Here is a 17804-nt window from a genome sequence, read left to right as displayed (position 1 = left end):
AAAAAAGGAAAGAAAACACAAATCAGCTGATAGCATGTATACAAGGAATAACTTCTTATATTGACATGGCATGTTTCAAAGAGCTTTCACACTTTCACTTTCATGTGATCTGAGCTTCATCTATACCCTGCAGGGAAGCCATGTAGTGCACAGACAGGCAAAGGGGCTCAGAGCATTCTGCAACCTGCCCACATCTCCCAGACCAGCAGGAATCAGGGCTGGGTCTGGAGCCCACATCTTCTGAAAACCAAGCCCAGCATTCTTTCAGTTGAAAGCACATATAAGTAATCCTTTTCTATTCCCTTATAGCACTGTAATTTAAATGGAATTGCACTTTAGCTACACTGATTCTAAATGATGCAATATATCAAAAAATTTTGCAAGCCCCAGAGCCAAATTTAGGCAGATTTATAATGGGGTCTAGTTTCCTAGGGTTCTGTCCTTGGCTCACCATTCCATTTAAGACACTCTTGTTGGGTGATGTCATCTGGTCCCCATAATCTGAACTAAGAGCTATGTCGTGATGACTTGTATGTATTCCAGCCCATCTTTTTCCTCTGAGCTTCAGACTCATATCCACCTGCCCATTTCACATCTCCATGGGAACGTGTCTCAGGTACCTGACATATTATTTTTCTATGTCTCATCACCTTCCACTTCTGCCAAGATGTCTTCCTGCGCTCATGATCTCTCCCAGATAATGGCAGCATCACGCATTCAACCTTCTGACTGAACACCTAGAAATGACCCCAGGTTTCTCCTCCACCTCCTGGACCCACCCAGTCACTAAGGTTTGACTGCTGTACTTGCTCCTATCTCTTCATCTTACGCCCTTCTCCTCAGCGCTCCCACCACCATCTTGGTTCAGGTCCTCATTATTATCTAACTTGGAACACTGCAATAGTCTCAAATTCAACCCCCGCTGCTACCCACATGTCCATGTCTGTATGCTCCCTCCCCAAAATAAATATGAAGCATAAGTCCACTCAAGTCAGGAAAGCTGCTGGAAACGCCTCAAAGATTCTTCTTCACCTGCTACCCAAAACTCAAATTCCCTGGCATGGAATTTCTGTCTGACACTGTGAGTTTCCTATCAAATAACTATCCTGCCCCCTTTTTCCTTAATAAGAAAACCCTGGGGGTGCCTGGGTGGCTCAGTGGGTTAAAGCCTCTGCCTTCAGCTCAAATCATGATCCCAGGGTCCTGGAATCGAGCCCCACATCGGGCTCTCTGCTTGTCAGGGAGCCTGCTTCCTCCTCTCTCTCTGCCTGCCTCTCTGCCTACTTGTGATCTCTGTCAAATAAATAAATAAAATCTTAAAAAAAAGAAAAGAAAAGAAAAGAAAAGAAAACCCTGATCTGTGGCTGGAACATGGCCACATAATGATTTCCTAGCCTTCACTGTAGCTTGGTGTAGTCATGGGACCAAGTTCTGGCCAATTCCTTGGTAATGTGTGGAATTTCAGGCTCTTTAAAGAGAGCTAACTCAGCTGGGAGACGTGTTCTTTGTGCTTCTTACTGCCTGGAATGAATACAGAGATGACTCTGGAAGCTTTAGCAAACACCTTGGGCCAGCAGGTGGCCTTGAAGATGGCTGAACAGAAGAGATAGAAATCTCGGGACCCAAATGACTCCATGGAGCTTTCGTGGCACAGCTGGACTGCCTACTTCCAGACTTTTTATGGGAGAGAAAAATACATTTCTAACTGGTTTGAGGCACCATCATATCCCATTTCCTATTACAGGCAACAGCACCCAATTATAAGTGATACAGAATTCAAATATCTCAAGAATGTTAAGCCTTTTCATAGCTTTGTTTCTGCCAACCCCTGGAGCTTTATCTTCCACCAGAGCTCCAAATTTAAGTTCCAAAATTCTTGTAGTTTTCCACTCCACCCACGTACTCACCATGAATTTTCATGCTTCTCCACTTCTGCTCAAGCTTGCCCCCTACCTAAATACCTTATTTCTGTTCAGGTTTAACTTTCATCACCTTCTACAGAAAGTTTGCCTAAACCACCACGTTAGGGTAAGTGGCCCTTCTCTGTGCTCCCATAATATGCAGGCATACTCCAATTCTAGAACCCACATGCCTTTGTGGGCCATCTCTCCCAATCCACAGAAAGAGCCTCAAAGGGCAGATACCACATCTATTCCTTTGGTATTTATAACTCCTAATAAAAGTGGGAGCTCAGTAAATATGTTCTGAGCTCAACTGCATTTTCCTTACTGAAATAAGAGTGAACAGTATCAAATGCCTCTGAATGTCCTGATTAGCTCCTCATGTCAGCAGTAAGTTAAAGGTTGAAACAAAATATTCTAACAGTTTTATTTTTCCTTTTTTAGCCCTGGGATGGAAAACAAATTATAGGTGAAAACATCCACCCTGAGAAGCAATTTACTGTTTGGATATTTCAGACTTGAAATTTCCTCATCTATAAAAGAGAACTTGGCATTCTCAGAGGCCTTGTCTGGCTCTAGTATTTTTATAATTCCATTGTTGAATATAAACGTATAAAATCGGACACAAGGAACTCACTGTGAATGGATAATTTGTTCCTCCAGCAACTGGCAGCAAAATGACCAGCCTTACCAAACTTTTAAATAAATTACTTACAAGGAGTGTCTTACGAAATCTTGAAGTCATCAGATGACAATGAACACTCTAGGATAATGAAATGCCTATTATGGGAGGCTATGCCTCCTAGACTCCAAATTCATTGGCCTCCTTTAGAGCCCCAGAACTTGCCATGCTTCCTCCTGATACTGGAAACCGGCATTTGCTATTTCTTCTGTCTTAACTGTTCTTTCCATCTCTCTTCACTGGCCACCTCAGCTCAAGAGTCACTTCCTTAGAACACTCTTCTGTCTTTCTCTGACCACACTGAATTACTGTATTAGAAGTTCTCCCTCATTGCAATGCTCTCCTCTTCTTCACGGCATTGGCCACCACTGTGATTTTCTATTAGTATGATCATTTGATTGATATCTTTTTCCCTCACTAGACCACACCCTCCTCAAAGGAGTATTTTGGTTTTACTCATCATTGTACTCATATCCTTGGCAGAGAGTTGATGCTCAATAAACACTTGCTGAAGGGAGGAGAAAAGTGGCCAAGTTTCATTGGGAGAAACATCCAGCTATTCTAATAAGCTGGAAATCCTCTGAGTTCTCCTTCACATTTTTGAAAAACGTTCTTGAAGCCACTTTCTGGTGACAGTGGAAGGACAGGCACTGAATGAGCAATCGTGACAAGCTAAGAGAAGCAGCAGGAATGTGACTAAAAACATTTGGAGTTTTCGTAACAATCCTAGGTAAGGGCTCACAGACAAAATCGGATGCGAAAGTTACCAACGTATGGAGAATCCCATGGCTAGTGCATCCTAAAGAAACAGGGCCATATTGGAAAAAAAACAAATGATGATTTGTCGTTGTTTTCACAGCAAGCAGATCAAGGAAGAGTAGACTTATTTCTTGGAGAAGGAATGATTTTATTAAACGGCAAAGAGAGAACAGAGCTCCTAATCTCTCTTTCATCTTTATCTGAAAGGAAGATTTTTCTCACTAGAGTGAGTACAACAAATAAAAATATTGAAGTGAATTCCGATATAGGTGAGGTAACAGTAAGAGTCCAAAATTCCAGGCTCAAATGAAAGACATTTGAGGACCCTGACATTCTGCTGGTAAGAAATACTTAGGAGGGAGAAGTTCCTGGGAGATGGGAATCTTAACAGGTGTTGTAACAGATGTTATGGTTTCCAAGATGGGGAGAGGTAGATATCAGAAAACAATGACTCAAGCATGTGATAGTCATCATTGACTGACCCATGCACAAATTGGTTGGAAAATAGATTAACTGAATTCATAGACATAGGAGGAATGCTTACAGAGGTGGCTCTCCAAACAAAAGTATGCTAATTTCAAATCACACAGATGTCTGAAGTCAGCAAGACATCTGATGGTCCTGAATGATATCCTTGATAAACAAGAGTCAGATGATATTAAAGACTGGTAAATCCCCACAGCTCCAGCAGCTGTTTTCAGAGATTAGCTTAACAGACCTTATCTTGGGGGGAGCTGGTCAATCTTCCCAAATTCTGAGTTTTTTAAAAAAAAAATAGTCAAATGAGAGAGAGACTGTTCTCTCAAACTGAGGAGAACTCAAAGGTGATTTTCTTTAAAAGTTCATGTGCTACATTAAGCATACATGTAAAAGACAATATATTTCAGGTCTGGAGCCTCTGTGGGTTAGTTCCACATCTGGACAATGGGACAACAAAATCACCACAGCAAGCACGTGGGGCTTTAGGAGGAAACACTGATTACCATGCACATAGCATGCCAAGAAGTACACAGGGCACAAAGTGACCAGACTCATGGGTTCCAAGTGTGTATTAAAATGTACTATGTTCAAGTGTAAATGGTAAGGAGGAATCAATACTTGAACTGTGCTCTTCTATAAAGGCTTTTTCACAAAATTTGTTTTAGATACATTCTATGCCTTGTCAAAAACAGCAAATCCACTACGTGCTGGCTGGCTTTAGGGGTTTGGGGTTGAAATGTCAGTGATGGCTGAATTCCCCTTTAATACAGATTATGAAACATGATAGAAAATGGGGTCCTATAAAGCTGCAGGGCAGGTAAATGGGATGCATGCCCCTTTGTCTTCTAACTTTTCTGTAGGACTTGACTCTGAAAAAAGTCAATAGCCGTTGTAAATTATTCATGAGCTCTATCTGGGCTCCCAATCAGCCAACAAGCCCAGGACAAAGGAATGAATAGTCTTTTTTTTCCCCTTAGCAAAGTGGCTCATTGACTGCTTACTTCCCAGCCCTTTTTTCTTGGTCTCTGGGCCATGGCAGCCCCAGACCTTCCAACCAAATGCAAAGGCCCAAACCCTGCTCTTGCTCTATCTCCAGGGAACTGGGCTTCTATTCCTCCATGAAATGCAAGTGAACACATCTGAGAATCAGGGTCAAGCAGAAAAGCACAGAAATGTAGCTGGCCTTTCTCCTTTCACATAAGGCTTGGCTGGCTAAGAGAGAGAAGAAGGTCAAGGAGCCTAAGGAACTTCTAAAGTCCTAATGGACAATGACTTACCCATGGTACCATCTTTGTAACTTGCTGAAAAATAAAAACCTGCCCTGACAACAAACAAACAAATAAACAAATAACCACGCCCCCATAGGCATACCTCAGAGATACTGCAGGTTCTGTTCCAGACAGAGATGTCTGAAAACAAGTAAATACATTTTTTGCTTTCCCAGTGCACATAAAAGCTATGTTTACGCTACACTGTAGTCTATTAATTGGCAGTAGCATTATGTCTAAAAAAACAATGTACGTATCTTAACTTTAAAATACTTTATTGCTAAAAATGCTAACCAGCATCTGAGGTTTCAGCAAGCTGTAATCTTTTTGCTGCTGGAAGTTCTTGCCTCTGGGATGATGATTCCTGACTGATCAGGGTGGTGGTTGCTAAAGGCTGGATTGGCTGTAAAAATTTCTTAAAATAAGGCAACAATGGAGTTTGCCACATTGATTGACTCTTTCTTTCATGAACCATTTCTCTGGAGCTTGTGATGTGATCCGATAGCATTTTTATCCACACTAGAGCTTCTTTCAAAATTGACTCAGTCCTCTCAAACCCTACCCCTCCTTTATCAACTAAGCTTATGTCCTATTCTAAATCCTTTGTGCTCATTCCAACAATCCTCATGGCATCTTCATCAGGAGTAGATTCCATCTGAAAAAAACACTTTCTTTGCTCATGCAGAAGAAACAACTACTCATCCATTCAAGCTCGATTATGAGATCGCAGCAATTAGTCCCGTCTTCAGGCTCCACTTCTAATTCCAATTCTCTTGCTATTTCCACATCTGCAATGATCTCCTCCACTGAAGCCTCAAAGCCTCAAGGTCATCATCCATGAGGGTTAGAAGCCACTTCTTCCAACTCCTGCTCATGCTAATATTTTGACCTCATCCCATGAATGTTCTTAATTGCATCTAGAATGGTGAATACTTTCCAGAAGGTTTTCAACTGACTTTGCCCAGATCCATTACAGGAATCACTATCCATGGCAGCTATAGTCTTTATGGAATGTATTTCTTAACTAATAACAATTGAAAGTCAAAATGACTCCTTGATCCATGGGCTGCAGAATGGATGCTGTGTTTGCAGTCAACAAAAACAACATTCATTTCATTGTACATCTCCATGAGAGCTCCTGGGTGACCAGGTACACTGTCAGAGCAGTCATATTTTGAAGGGATTCTTTTTCTCTGAGCAGCAAGTCTCAAAAGTAGGTCTAAAACATTCAGTAAACCATGTTGTAAGCAGATGTGCTGCTACAGAAGCTTTCTCATTCCATTTATAGAGTCTACAGTCAGAATAGATTTAACATAATTCTTAAGGGTCTGAGAATTTTTGGAATGGCCCATGAGCATTGGCTTCAACTTAAAGTCACCAGCTGCATTGGCCCCTAACAAGAGAGTGAGCCTGTCCTTTGAAGCTTTGAAACCAGCATGAACTTCTCTTTTCCACCTCAGAAAGTCCTAGATGATATCTTTTCCCAAAATAAGGTTGATTTGCCTACATTGCAAATCTGTTATTTAGTGCATTCTCCTTCACTAATGATCTTAGCTAGGCCTTCTGGACAACTCACTGAAGCTTCTGTATCAGTATTTGGGGCTTCACCTATACTCTGATGTTTATGGAGACGGCTTTGCTCCTTAAGCCTCAAGAACCAACTTCTGTGCTCCACATCACTTGGCATCAGGGAAATACAAATCAAAACCACAATGAGATACCACCTTTCTCTGTGGAGAAAGGGGAACTCTCCTACACTGTTGGTGGGAATGCGAGCTGGTGCAACCACTCTAGAAAACAGCATGGAGGTTCCTCAAAAAGTTGAAAATAGAGCTACCTTATGACCCAGCAATTGCACTACTGGGTATTTACCCTAAAGATACAAATGTAGTGATCCGAAGGGGCACCTGCACCCGAATGTTTATAGCAGCAATGTCCGCAACAGCCAAACTATGGAAAGAACCTAGATGCTATCAACAGATGAATGGATAAAGAAGATGTGGTACACATACACAATGGAATACTATGCAGCCATCAAAAGAAATGAAATCTTGCCATTTGCAACGACGTGGATGGAACTAGAGGGTATTATGTTGAGAGCGAAATAAGTCAATTGGAGAAAGACAACTATCACATGATCTCCCTGATATGAGGAAGTGGGGATGCAACATGGGGGGTAGAAAAAGAACAAATGAAAAAAGATGGGATTGGGAGGGAGACAAACCATAAGAGACTCTTAATCTCACAAAACAAACTGAGGGTTGCCAGGGGAAGGGGGGCAGGGAAAGGGTGGTGGGGTTATGGACATTGGGCAGGGTATGTGCTATGGTGAGTGCTGTGAAGTATGTAAACGTGGCGATTCACAGACCTGTACCCCTGGGGCTAATAATACATTATATGTTTATTAAAAAAAATTAAAAATTAAAAAATTAAAAAAAAAAAACAACTTCTGCTAGCTTCAAATTTTTCTTCTGCAGCTTCCTCACCCATCCCAGCCTTCACAGACCTGAAGAGAGTGAGGGCCTTGCTCTGGATTAGGCTTTGGCTTAAGGAAATGTTGTGGCTTGTCTGATATTCTACCTAGACCACTCAAACTTTCTCCATATCCACATTAAGGCTGTTTTGCTTTCTTATCATTCATCTGTTCACTGGACTAGCACTTTTGATTTCCTTCAAGAACTTTCGCTTTGCATTTACCACTTGGCTGACTGGTGCAAAAGGCCTAGTTTCCACCCTATCATGGCTTTCAATATGCCTTCCTCACTGAGCTTAATCATTTCTAACTTTTAATTTAAAGTAAGAGACACGGGACTCTTCTTTTTCACTTGAACACTTACAGAGGCCACAGTAGGGTTATTAACTAGAACAACGTCAATATCATTGCACTCAGGGAATAGGGAGGCCCAGGGAAGTCTCAAGAGAGATGCTGGAATGGCTGGTCAATGGAGAAGTCAGAACACATGTATCCGTGAATGAAATTTGCTGTGTCGTGGGGGTGCAACTCATGACACCCCAAAACAATTACAATGGTAACATCAAAGGTCACTGATCACAGATCACCATAACAAGTACAATGATAGTGAAAAAGTTTGAAACATTCCTAGATTACTAAAATGTGACAGACACAAGTTGAGCAAATGCTTTTGAAAAAATGGCACTGGTAGATTTGCTCAACACAGGGTTGCTGCAAACCTTCAATCTATTCATACACACACACAGAGATAGATTTATATATGTATACATGTACATAAAACACAGTATCTGTGAAGTTCAGTAAAGCAAAACACTGTAAAATGAGTGTCCCTGTATTTGGATAGGTCAGAGGCATCATCCTCAAGATCATTTTGGCTCTGATAAGGGCCATCCAAGGACATGTCTGATAAACAAGTCTATCTGATGCTCCCCAGTTCTCTCTGTGCTCTCTGGATCAAATTCACACCTTGGGTGACCCAACTGTGCCCTTTACTGCGTGTGAGTCCCAAGGACTTGGTTTTCACAGGCTTATCCTTAAGACTCTGCTCTCAGGCAGGTAACCTGAGTGGAATTAAATTATCCTGTGAAATAAATCCACAGGATAAAAATAGCTTTCGAATCTATCCTAATTAAAGGTGTCCCCTTCAAAGTCAACCATATCAGTTAGAGCCTGCATCTGGGATTCAAGCTGAAGAGTAAATTAAATTCTCAAAATTAAACCACCAATGCCAAGAATTTAAATAAAATTTCTCAAGATGTGGCCTGATACAGCTCCACAGAAACGACATCAGGTTACAGTGTCCACCCTCCTTTCCAGACCGATGAAGCAAGCAGAATGAGAAGCCATCACATCCTACACACGAAAGGAAGTCCACTGCCTCACAGCTGCGTAACATGGTGCTTGAGTAAAGCCCCTAAGGATTCAAGAAGATGAGTTGTTGTGTTTGTTTTTTTTTTAATGATTTTATTTATTTGACAGAGAGAAATCACAAGTAGGCAGAGAGGCAGGCAGAAAGAGGAGGGAGGCAGGCTCCCTGCTGAGCAGAGAGCCCCATGCAGGGCTCAATCCCAGGACCCTGGGATCATGACCTGAGCCAAAGGAAAAGGCTTAACCCACTGAGCCACCCAGGCGCCCCAAAAAGATGACTTTTGACCTTAGTGCTTTTCTCCACTGCTCTGGTTTGAGGTTTATGTCCCTGCCCTCCTACATGGGGCCGACCCAAATTCACAAGGTGAAATCCAAACTATAAGGTGCCTTTAAAAGGTGCTTCGGTCTTAAGGGGAGAACCCCTGAATGAGGTTAGTGCCCTCATAAAAGAGGCTCCAGAGAGTTCCCTGACTGTTCTGTCAAATAAGGACATAGAGAGAAGACAGCCTTGACTAGATACCAGACCTGCTGGCACTCTGATACTGTGCCTCCAGAACAGTCAGAGACCAATTTCTGATGTTTAGATGCTCCCCACTCCCAAGTCTGTGGTGATTTGTTAGGCAGCCCAAAAGGACAAAGACACACACTCTGTGTTATTTTCATGAATAAAAGTTGCCCTATCACCAGCAGGGGACTAAGAAGCCCACTCTGGTACTCCGAGTCTGCAAGTCTCTCCTGAGGTGATGGGGTAGCCCAGTGGTTAAAGACACAGTTTGAGTTGTGGCTTTACGACTAGTTAACAGTGTGGTTATTAAGCCTTTCTAAGACTCAATTATTCACCTAAATAACACCAGTAAGGCTACTCTCATATCATAACAGTGCTAGGAGGACCAGGGAGATATGCAGGAGAAGAGTCAGTGTCGCAATACTCCATGTAGCTCTTGCTCCTGTTGTTAGTATTATTTTTTTGGATTTACAAGAGAAGTCCCTGTCAAGTGGGGAAGTCATCATTCTTAAAAATTAAATGTGAGGAAGGCTCTCTCTGGAGTAAGCAGAGCAGAGATGATAGATGGATGGATGGATGGATGCGTAAGCCACAGAGAGAAGAACAAAAGCAGAGCTCATGGCCCAGAGTCCCATGCTACCACCAGGAAGACCTCTGAACTCCCTCCAACATCAGACATTGGGTCAGCAACCTCCCCCACATCCTATACTGGGCAGGATGCTGTGGCAGGAGCAATCCCATGCTGGACCTGCCGGAACAGACAGCCTGGTCAAGAGGGCTTAGAGCACAGGCCATTGAAAGCCACCCATGCAGCATTGTGGCCAAACAATGAATGGAGAGTCCTGGCTACTTCGAAGCAGAGGACTCCTGCGGCTGGTATCCAGGCTGGTTTGGAACACTGCACCAGTACCCCTGCCCCCACCCCCTCCCCGGCCCGAAACCTTCCGGCCCCACAGCTGGGGCTGAGACAAAGGGCTACATCTAGTTGAGGTTTTAGGGCCCTGTGCTGAGAATTTACATTTCTGTATCCTACCTGTTGTACCTGTTTTGCTTTCTCTCTTCCTTCCTGACCAGCCCTGATGCATTCTTTCCTAGCCTTGCTCCCCTCTTCCTGTTCTGACTCCTAGGATATTTAAGAATATTCCTCTTTCAAAGTTCTCTTACACTTTTATCATGATGTCAATACGGTTCTGAGCCCACAAAACGAACAGCATTAGCAAGGCTAATAAAGAGCCAGTTTCAATAAGGGAATTCTTTACTTTGACATTCACGCTCCTGAGATAAAATGGTATTTTTTTCCTCAAAGGAAAGCAGCAATTGCATCTCAAGAGAAAGAAGGAGTTTATGTGGTGACTAAGTTACAGTGTCATTTAAAAGCAAGATACCAACCTCAGGGAACAAATGAGGAAGTTAAGAATAAACCCGTCTAACACTCAACTATTGCATTTCCCACCTTACCTCATCTTGTGCCTGAATAAAGTTTCATCCACCTGTACCCCTTGCATTTTGAGATCTAACAATGGCAACCCGATTTTAAGTCCAAAATATATAGTATATGCAAAAGACTGTGTGCCATGAAATGGAATCGAATAATATTCAGGAGGGGATATAAATGATAACTTTTATCAAGCAGGACTGCTCATCCGTAGTTCACCTCTTAGCTCCTAGACTGGTAAGCTGCAGCCCCAAATGAATGAGATCCTCATCACAGTAATTAGGGCAACCGACAGCCATGCTCTTTGGTGTAGGTATGGATTCTGAAGATGGAATGGATCGCTTCCAGGGAAAACAGGAAAAAGCAACCATGGGTTCAGCACCTTGTAGAGTCTGGCTGTCTGAATTCATGGAGTCTCCGTGGAGCCACTGAAGCCAGACTCATGTGACCACATGGAGGCAGTTCCGGTTTCAAGAACACTAGGTTATTCATTTATTCTACCAGACACTCACACCTTTGCGAGTTTAATTCTAACAAAGTTTCAGATGATTACCAGGAAAAAATGGAAGGGTGGATGAAGCCAGGAGGGCAAACAGGGGATCAATCAGAAGAGGGGTTACCAGAGACCAAAACTCACCGATAGATGATTCCTTTCTCGTGTAGGAACATGAGCGCTGAAATGATTTCTGCTGCATAGAAACGAGCTCGTGCTTCATCAAAACGACGAGACTTCTGAATGTGAAACATCAAGTCACCTCCATTCACAAATTCCATCACGAAAAACAGACGATCCTGGAGAAACACAAGAGAGAACCCAGCGTGGTGTAGCCGTTAGCCTAGAGCTTGGTCAACAGGCTACCCGAGGCTGCGGCAGGTGGTCGTCACGTGGATCTTGGAGGGAAATGCTCTGTCGGGGTCAGTGCGAGGCATGAGGGCTGTGGGACTGGACCCCTGGGATAGGGATGGGGCTGGGAAGTAACACCTGGATCTCCTTTAAGGAATTCTACACAGCTTTGATCTCCGCATTAAATAAAAAGTAGGAAAGCCTCAGGAGCCCCCGGTCCTCATTGCTGCTCTGCACCTTAAACACTGAGCAACCCCGAGCTTAATTTGTTTTTGGACATTCACCATTAGTAAAGTGAGAACAATGACGCTATCCCTAGCTGAATCATGGGGTTCTGGAAAGCGGAGAAGTGCAACACAAATGGAAAGGTACGTGCCTTTCCTCTGGAACATGCAGGGTTAAGCACAGAACTCAAGAGATGTCTAACAGGTCCTCACACTTGACCAGGGAACACACACAGAGAAAAGGAAACCGTTTTAGACAAGTCTGGCCAACAGGAGTCTAACAACAACCTCCAAGTGGCTTCAACGTTCGAAATTCCATTCAGCCCAACAGAAAATTCCTGAGTCAGGAGTGGAAACGCGCAGAATAGCGCGATGCTGTCCACTTGGAAGGAGCTCTCATACCTGCTGATGAAATGGGCTCTTCAGGACACCTGAGGAGCTCATTTGGTTAAGCGTCTGCCTTCAGCTCAGGTCACGATCCTGGGGTCCTGGATCTGATCCCGAGCAGGGAGTCTGCTTCTCCCTCTGCCCCTCCTTGCTGCTCACGAGCTCTCATCTCTCTCTCTCTCTCTCTCTCATGTGTTCTTGCCTTCTCTCAAATAAATAAATAAAAATCTTTTAAAAAGGGACAGGGAGAGGGAAATGGGCTCTTAAGATTCCCCATGCAGTACGCTTAGTACTACGCAAGCGGTGTGAACAAAGTGCTTTTATTAAGACTTCAATAAAAGAAATGTGGAGGCTCCGTGAGAAAGCGTGTCTACCCAGCTGGGTAGTATAAAGGGCTATGTTTCAGGAACCCCTAAGATCAAAGGATTTCCTGACTCCCTCCACTGACATTTATGAAGTCCACAGCTAGCCCAGTCGAATGGGGTGCCAGGCATCCAACAGAAAGGGCATAAAACAGATTCAACCTCTACCCACATAGTCTGGTGTGGGAGACACACGTTACTTAAAAAAACAAGGAGTTATATACGCAGGTAAACATACAAATTCTGGGAAATCCTGTGAAGGAAGTTGGAGAAAGCAGGGACATCTGGTCATCTGCCTGGGGGTCCGTGGAGGTCTCTCCAAGCCAGGGACATATGGGCTAAGGCCTATGGGAGCACCACGCAGGGCCAGCCATCATCCTTTTTGGGGTAGGGGCCAGGGTGGGGGGGGGTCATTGGGTAAGGATATTGGTATTTGCCAGTTCACGAAGGATGTGTTCTCAGAACTCCTCTCTCCCTGGGGTTTGAAGCACTCTGCTTTTGCTTAGTGTTACCCCAGGTCCACGGCCACACAGTGGACAGAGGCTGTGTGCCTGGTGCCCTTCCTGCTCCGAGTTCACCCCTGGTTTCATCAGAAAACAGAACTCGTAACCTCTCTATTCCTGATTTTAAGGAAGACCTTAATTCAAAGGAAAAGAATCCCCTGGCTCTAGGAAAACTTCTCTCTGTTCACGAGAAGCACAACCGTGAGAGTAAAGATAGAATGGCACAATTCACACACGTGAAAACAATACCCAAACACCCAACAACAAAACCACCATTCCAGTTCACCAACTGAAAACTCAACACCGTAGGCAATCGGACCGAGCCAGGGGCTTTCACGCGGTTGTGACTGACGAGCTGCGCGGCAGACTTGGAAGGGACGAGTCCAGAAGAGCCCTGGCGTTCTTTCTTTTCTCTGCGGGAAGGACTTGGGCGGAAGTCAGCAGTGGCACAGGATGGAGGGTAAGTATGTGGCGAGACTCATCGAAGAACGCATCCGCTCGGGCAGGTGTGACGCCGATGCTGTGTTCATTTGGACAGGAGGCCAAGGCCAAGGGGGACCCGATGAAGACGCGAGTGCTAAAGCCACCAGACCACCCCTCACAAGCTGGTCAGCCTTACACAGTTTTGTCAACCAGTCTGTTCGCCTTCTTCATGGCTGGGACTGGCCGTCACACGAGTTCCAAGAGCTCGAAATACCTGATGACCGGAACTAGGTCAGTAGGTAAGTGACTCATTCCTTAGGCTGCCGGAAGTCAGTGTACTTGGCAAGGGTTTCTAAGGCAGTAGGCATCAAAAGAGGAGGGTATTGGAAGGGCAATTTCATCCCTGTCTAACGCCCGCTCCCCCTCGCCACCCCAGGCATAATCAAGTCTGAAGTCTGAAAAAGCCAGAGCAGGGGCTGAGGTCCAGATCTGGGGGAGGAAATACTGTACTGCCTTCTTGTCTCACTCTTTCATCTGTTTCTTGGCCCAGCGCTGGAGGCAGACTCTCAGAAAATGCAGGCAGGGTCAGAGGGGCACGGCTACCTGTGATGTACAGCAAAGCCAGAAGCCTGAGAACTGAGAGAACAGGGGCTTTTCATTCAGAATTTCATTTTGAACCTCCTGTCTGGCACCCCCTCGAACAGCTCTCAACCCCCAGGCTACGTACGACTCTGGAAGCAAGTGGGAAGGGGAAACAAGCCTGCCCTGTGGAATAACGACTCAACAGAAAGTAACGTGCCATCCTCTCAAAGACGTAAATTAATGTCCCACGGTAGAAAAATAAAAATGTGTTCATCCACTTGTCAGATGTTTTTGCTGAGAGGAGACCCTCTCTTGACACGCCTCTCTCTTCCCCCTATGATCCGTGGCCTTTCTGAGGCCTGAAGGAACCAGGCCCTCAGGCTTGTTGGGACAACGTCCAAAATGAGATGCCATTGCCTCTGGTTTGGGTGGCAGGGTTCCACGAGAGGAGAGGGTCTGCGTTCTCAGATGCAGGCTTTAGAGAACCTCCTGAGGCTTTCCGAGATCTTTTATGCTTCCTTGAAGGTTCTCTACGGGAAGGAATGTTTACTGAGCATACGCGATACCAGGTCCCGGCTAGAGAGCCAGGATTGGAAAATGAATGTGATCGCACACCTGCTCTCAGGAAGTTCAGAGAAACGAGGAGCACATCCCCCCGGTGTACTAAGTGCAGTGAAGGCACAAAGAGGTCGTCATGGGAACAGAGCAGGGGCCCCTGAGCAGCCTGGAGCCCAGGGAGGGAAGTGGAGAAAGCTTCTAACAGGAGCTAAACTCCGGAGCAGGAGTCAGGCTGGAGCCGGGAGGAGTCAAGGTCTCTGAACGGCTGAACTGGGAGGCGTGAGGCAGGGCACAACGGCTACCGCGGGAGCCAGTCCCTCCGTGCTGGAGCGGCTGTAGGGGGGCCTCCCTAGGACACGGCTACTTTCATAACCGAGTGCAGATAGAAAAAGCAAAAGGCTGGTTAGGGTGCTTCGTTTCACCCAGTCCAAAGGCCCAGAGTCTTGCTGAGATGGACGGTCCCTCACTGGTTGGTCTCTACCGTAATTAGAGCCCCAGTGTCTGGGCTCAAACAGGTGGCAGCTTGGCGCTTGGCTCAAAAAAGACTCCAGTGAGCGTCGGACACTCCACATTCGCTAAAACAGCATCCGCTACAAAAACCAGTCAAACCGCCCAATGCTCCTGCTATGGAATGAATTCCAGCAACCTGAGAAAAATCCTTCCTATTTCGTGAGCACCCCTCCCAAAGCAGAGACGTGCATGTGACATTCTGACAGGAGGCACAAGACGACCTCCCCCTACAACTGCACTCTCGGTCTGCGCTGTTGACCAGCGAGTTTCCTTGATTCCCTGACGAATGCTAAGTGACGCTTCACAAACTCAACTGAGAAGCAAGGAGAGGAGGCATGTGCCGGGACCCGAGTTGAGGGAGGCACTGCGTAATGGACGAAGGCTGCCCATGAGTCACTTCTGGGGTTAGGAAAGAGGTTCCAGATCCCAGCCGAGGCAGAGGTTACAAAGACAGCGGTTTCTATGTTTAAGCCTGTGTAGTTGGGCATTCCAGCTTTTCTGAAGTCCAGTTTCCTAGAAACTGAGTCTGGAGACCTGCACAGCTCCCCCTGAGGCCTCTGGCTCCTCTAGGGCACATTCTGCCCTGACCTGCAGCGTAAGAAACCCAAGGTCCCCGAGACCAGTTTAACCTCAGTTCTAAAGCCAAGAGGCCCAGCTCTTTGTCTGTCCTGCGCTCCTCCTCTGCTCGCCAGTCAACCAACATCAACTGCAAGTCATTAACAGGAGTGAGGGACACCTGGGGCTCCTGGGGGACTAAGAGCAACTCAGAAATCCCTTTGTCCCAGCCTCGGTGTGGATTACAGGAGGCTGAGGAGCTGATGCCTGGTTAATAATAGAATTCCTGCCGTTCCTGCCCCACTGCATTAACCCGCCGCAGCCTGGACCGAGTCTGTCCCGGCTCTCAGCTCAGACCTGCTACTCCAGGTCCAAGGGGATAAAAATATCCCCTGAACTGACAGTGGCTCTCGGCACAAGCAGCGTGCATGCCCGAAAGCCCCTCGGTTTGACTGTTCTTTAAGAATTAAAGCTGATGAGCAACTGCACAGAGGGAAGTTTGAGACAAAAGGCATGGGTCGTTGAAAGTGACATACCAAGATGGTACCTGTGACAGGTGATGTCACCTAGGGAGGGTGACTGCAAAGGAACAGGGTCGCTGTGGTGGGCACCTTTGAAGGTGTCTGTTCAGCTCACGAATCGGTCTCTCAGAGAAGGGCCTGGCATGGTCACATGGGGAGACTCGGGACATCCTGCAAACAGCTGGTGGGGACCATGCTGGCCACTCCCTTCCCGGTCTCTTTCCCAGAAAATTGGAATTGAGACAGAGAGATTTTAATTTAGGCTGTGTGGAGTGCAGGAAGTGAGGAAACATGAATCAGGAAGCTGAGGTTATCTTTGTGGTGAGACCATGTGAAAGGTCTTGGTAAAACAGAGTCCCGAAAGCATGGTGGGAGGAATGGATGGATGGATGGATGGATGGACGGATGAAAAAATGAAGCAGAAACTATGGTGAGGTGAAGACAAGAGCTGAGGGAGCACGAGGGAGCCAAGAAGCTCCCCGAGTTCCTCCTGCCTTTCCAGTTTCAGATCTCTGAAGAGAGCTGGATGAATTTGGCCCCTGGCTTCCACGAGACACCACGCCCTGTATCTCTGCATCTCTATTTTCACTTCTCCCTTTTCAGCATGACCTCGGCTAAGTTGTTTTCCGTTACTTGCTACCGGGAGAATTTTAACGGAAATACACACCAATTTTTAAGGGGCAAGTTTCCTTAGTTATAAGTCTGGGATAACCGCACCTGTATCTACAGTGATGGTGTGAGGATTAAACTAGAAGCAAAGTGTCTTGTAAGAGCCAGGACCAGAAGAGTCTCCACAAACGAGTTTTGTTATTACTCCTTTATGCAAAGGGGCTAAAGTTTATTCTAGGAGGGGCTGTGCCCAGCGCCCCAAGTCGCTGGTGTCACTGGGATGAAGCCCGGTGCGGTGGGGTACATGGGGTACGTGACCTCGGAAGCCAGGACACTAGAGATGCAAAAGCGGTTCTCGCTGTATTGTATTTATTCTTTCTCTCTTTCTCAAAATGCCCATCTGTAAATCGGGGATCATAAGATGACTGAACTCCCAGGTCTGAGAGAATGACATGATTTAAGTCGAGAGTTTCTAACAGTGTCAGGCACACAGCGAGGATTCAGGAAGCATAAGCCAACAGCATCCCCCACCCATGGCTGCCACCTCCACTCTGGCTTCGGCCACCATGGCTGGCTCCTCCTGGGGCTCAGCACCCCTCCCCCCGCCCCCGCCACCCGGGGAGCTGCAGCATCCTGGGCAGTGAGCCATTAATGGCCAGGGACACAGCAATGGGGACTTGCTCAGGGGCTCTCGGGCCACAAGGAGGCAGGAATGAAACGGCAGTTGAAACTGCACCTGTGGGTACAAGGCAGGCATCTGGAGAGCTGGAGGAGTTGGGGGGATGCCTATGCCCATGTAGGGGTGCAGGGCATTTCCTGGCACGGTCATGGCCTTGAGCTTTGAAGGAGGACTTT

At 45.9% G+C, this 17804-nt stretch overlaps 1 protein-coding gene across 1 annotated transcript in view; it reads right to left on the bottom strand.

The window, feature by feature from the left end:
* Positions 1-17804, bottom strand: part of PRKCH (protein kinase C eta) — a 224808-nt gene that overhangs the window by 59938 nt on the left and 147066 nt on the right. Inside the window, exon 10 of the mRNA XM_004738886.3 lies at positions 11509-11663. Within this exon, the coding sequence (XP_004738943.1) occupies positions 11509-11663 (155 nt within the window). The remainder of the gene's footprint in view (positions 1-11508; positions 11664-17804) is intronic.

Source organism: Mustela putorius, unplaced genomic scaffold (assembly GCF_011764305.1).
Source record: "Mustela putorius furo isolate JIRA1106 unplaced genomic scaffold, ASM1176430v1.1 tig00000129_pilon_pilon_pilon, whole genome shotgun sequence".
NCBI classification, from domain to species: domain Eukaryota; kingdom Metazoa; phylum Chordata; class Mammalia; order Carnivora; family Mustelidae; genus Mustela; species Mustela putorius.
This window is presented reverse-complemented; position numbering and strand designations above follow the sequence as displayed.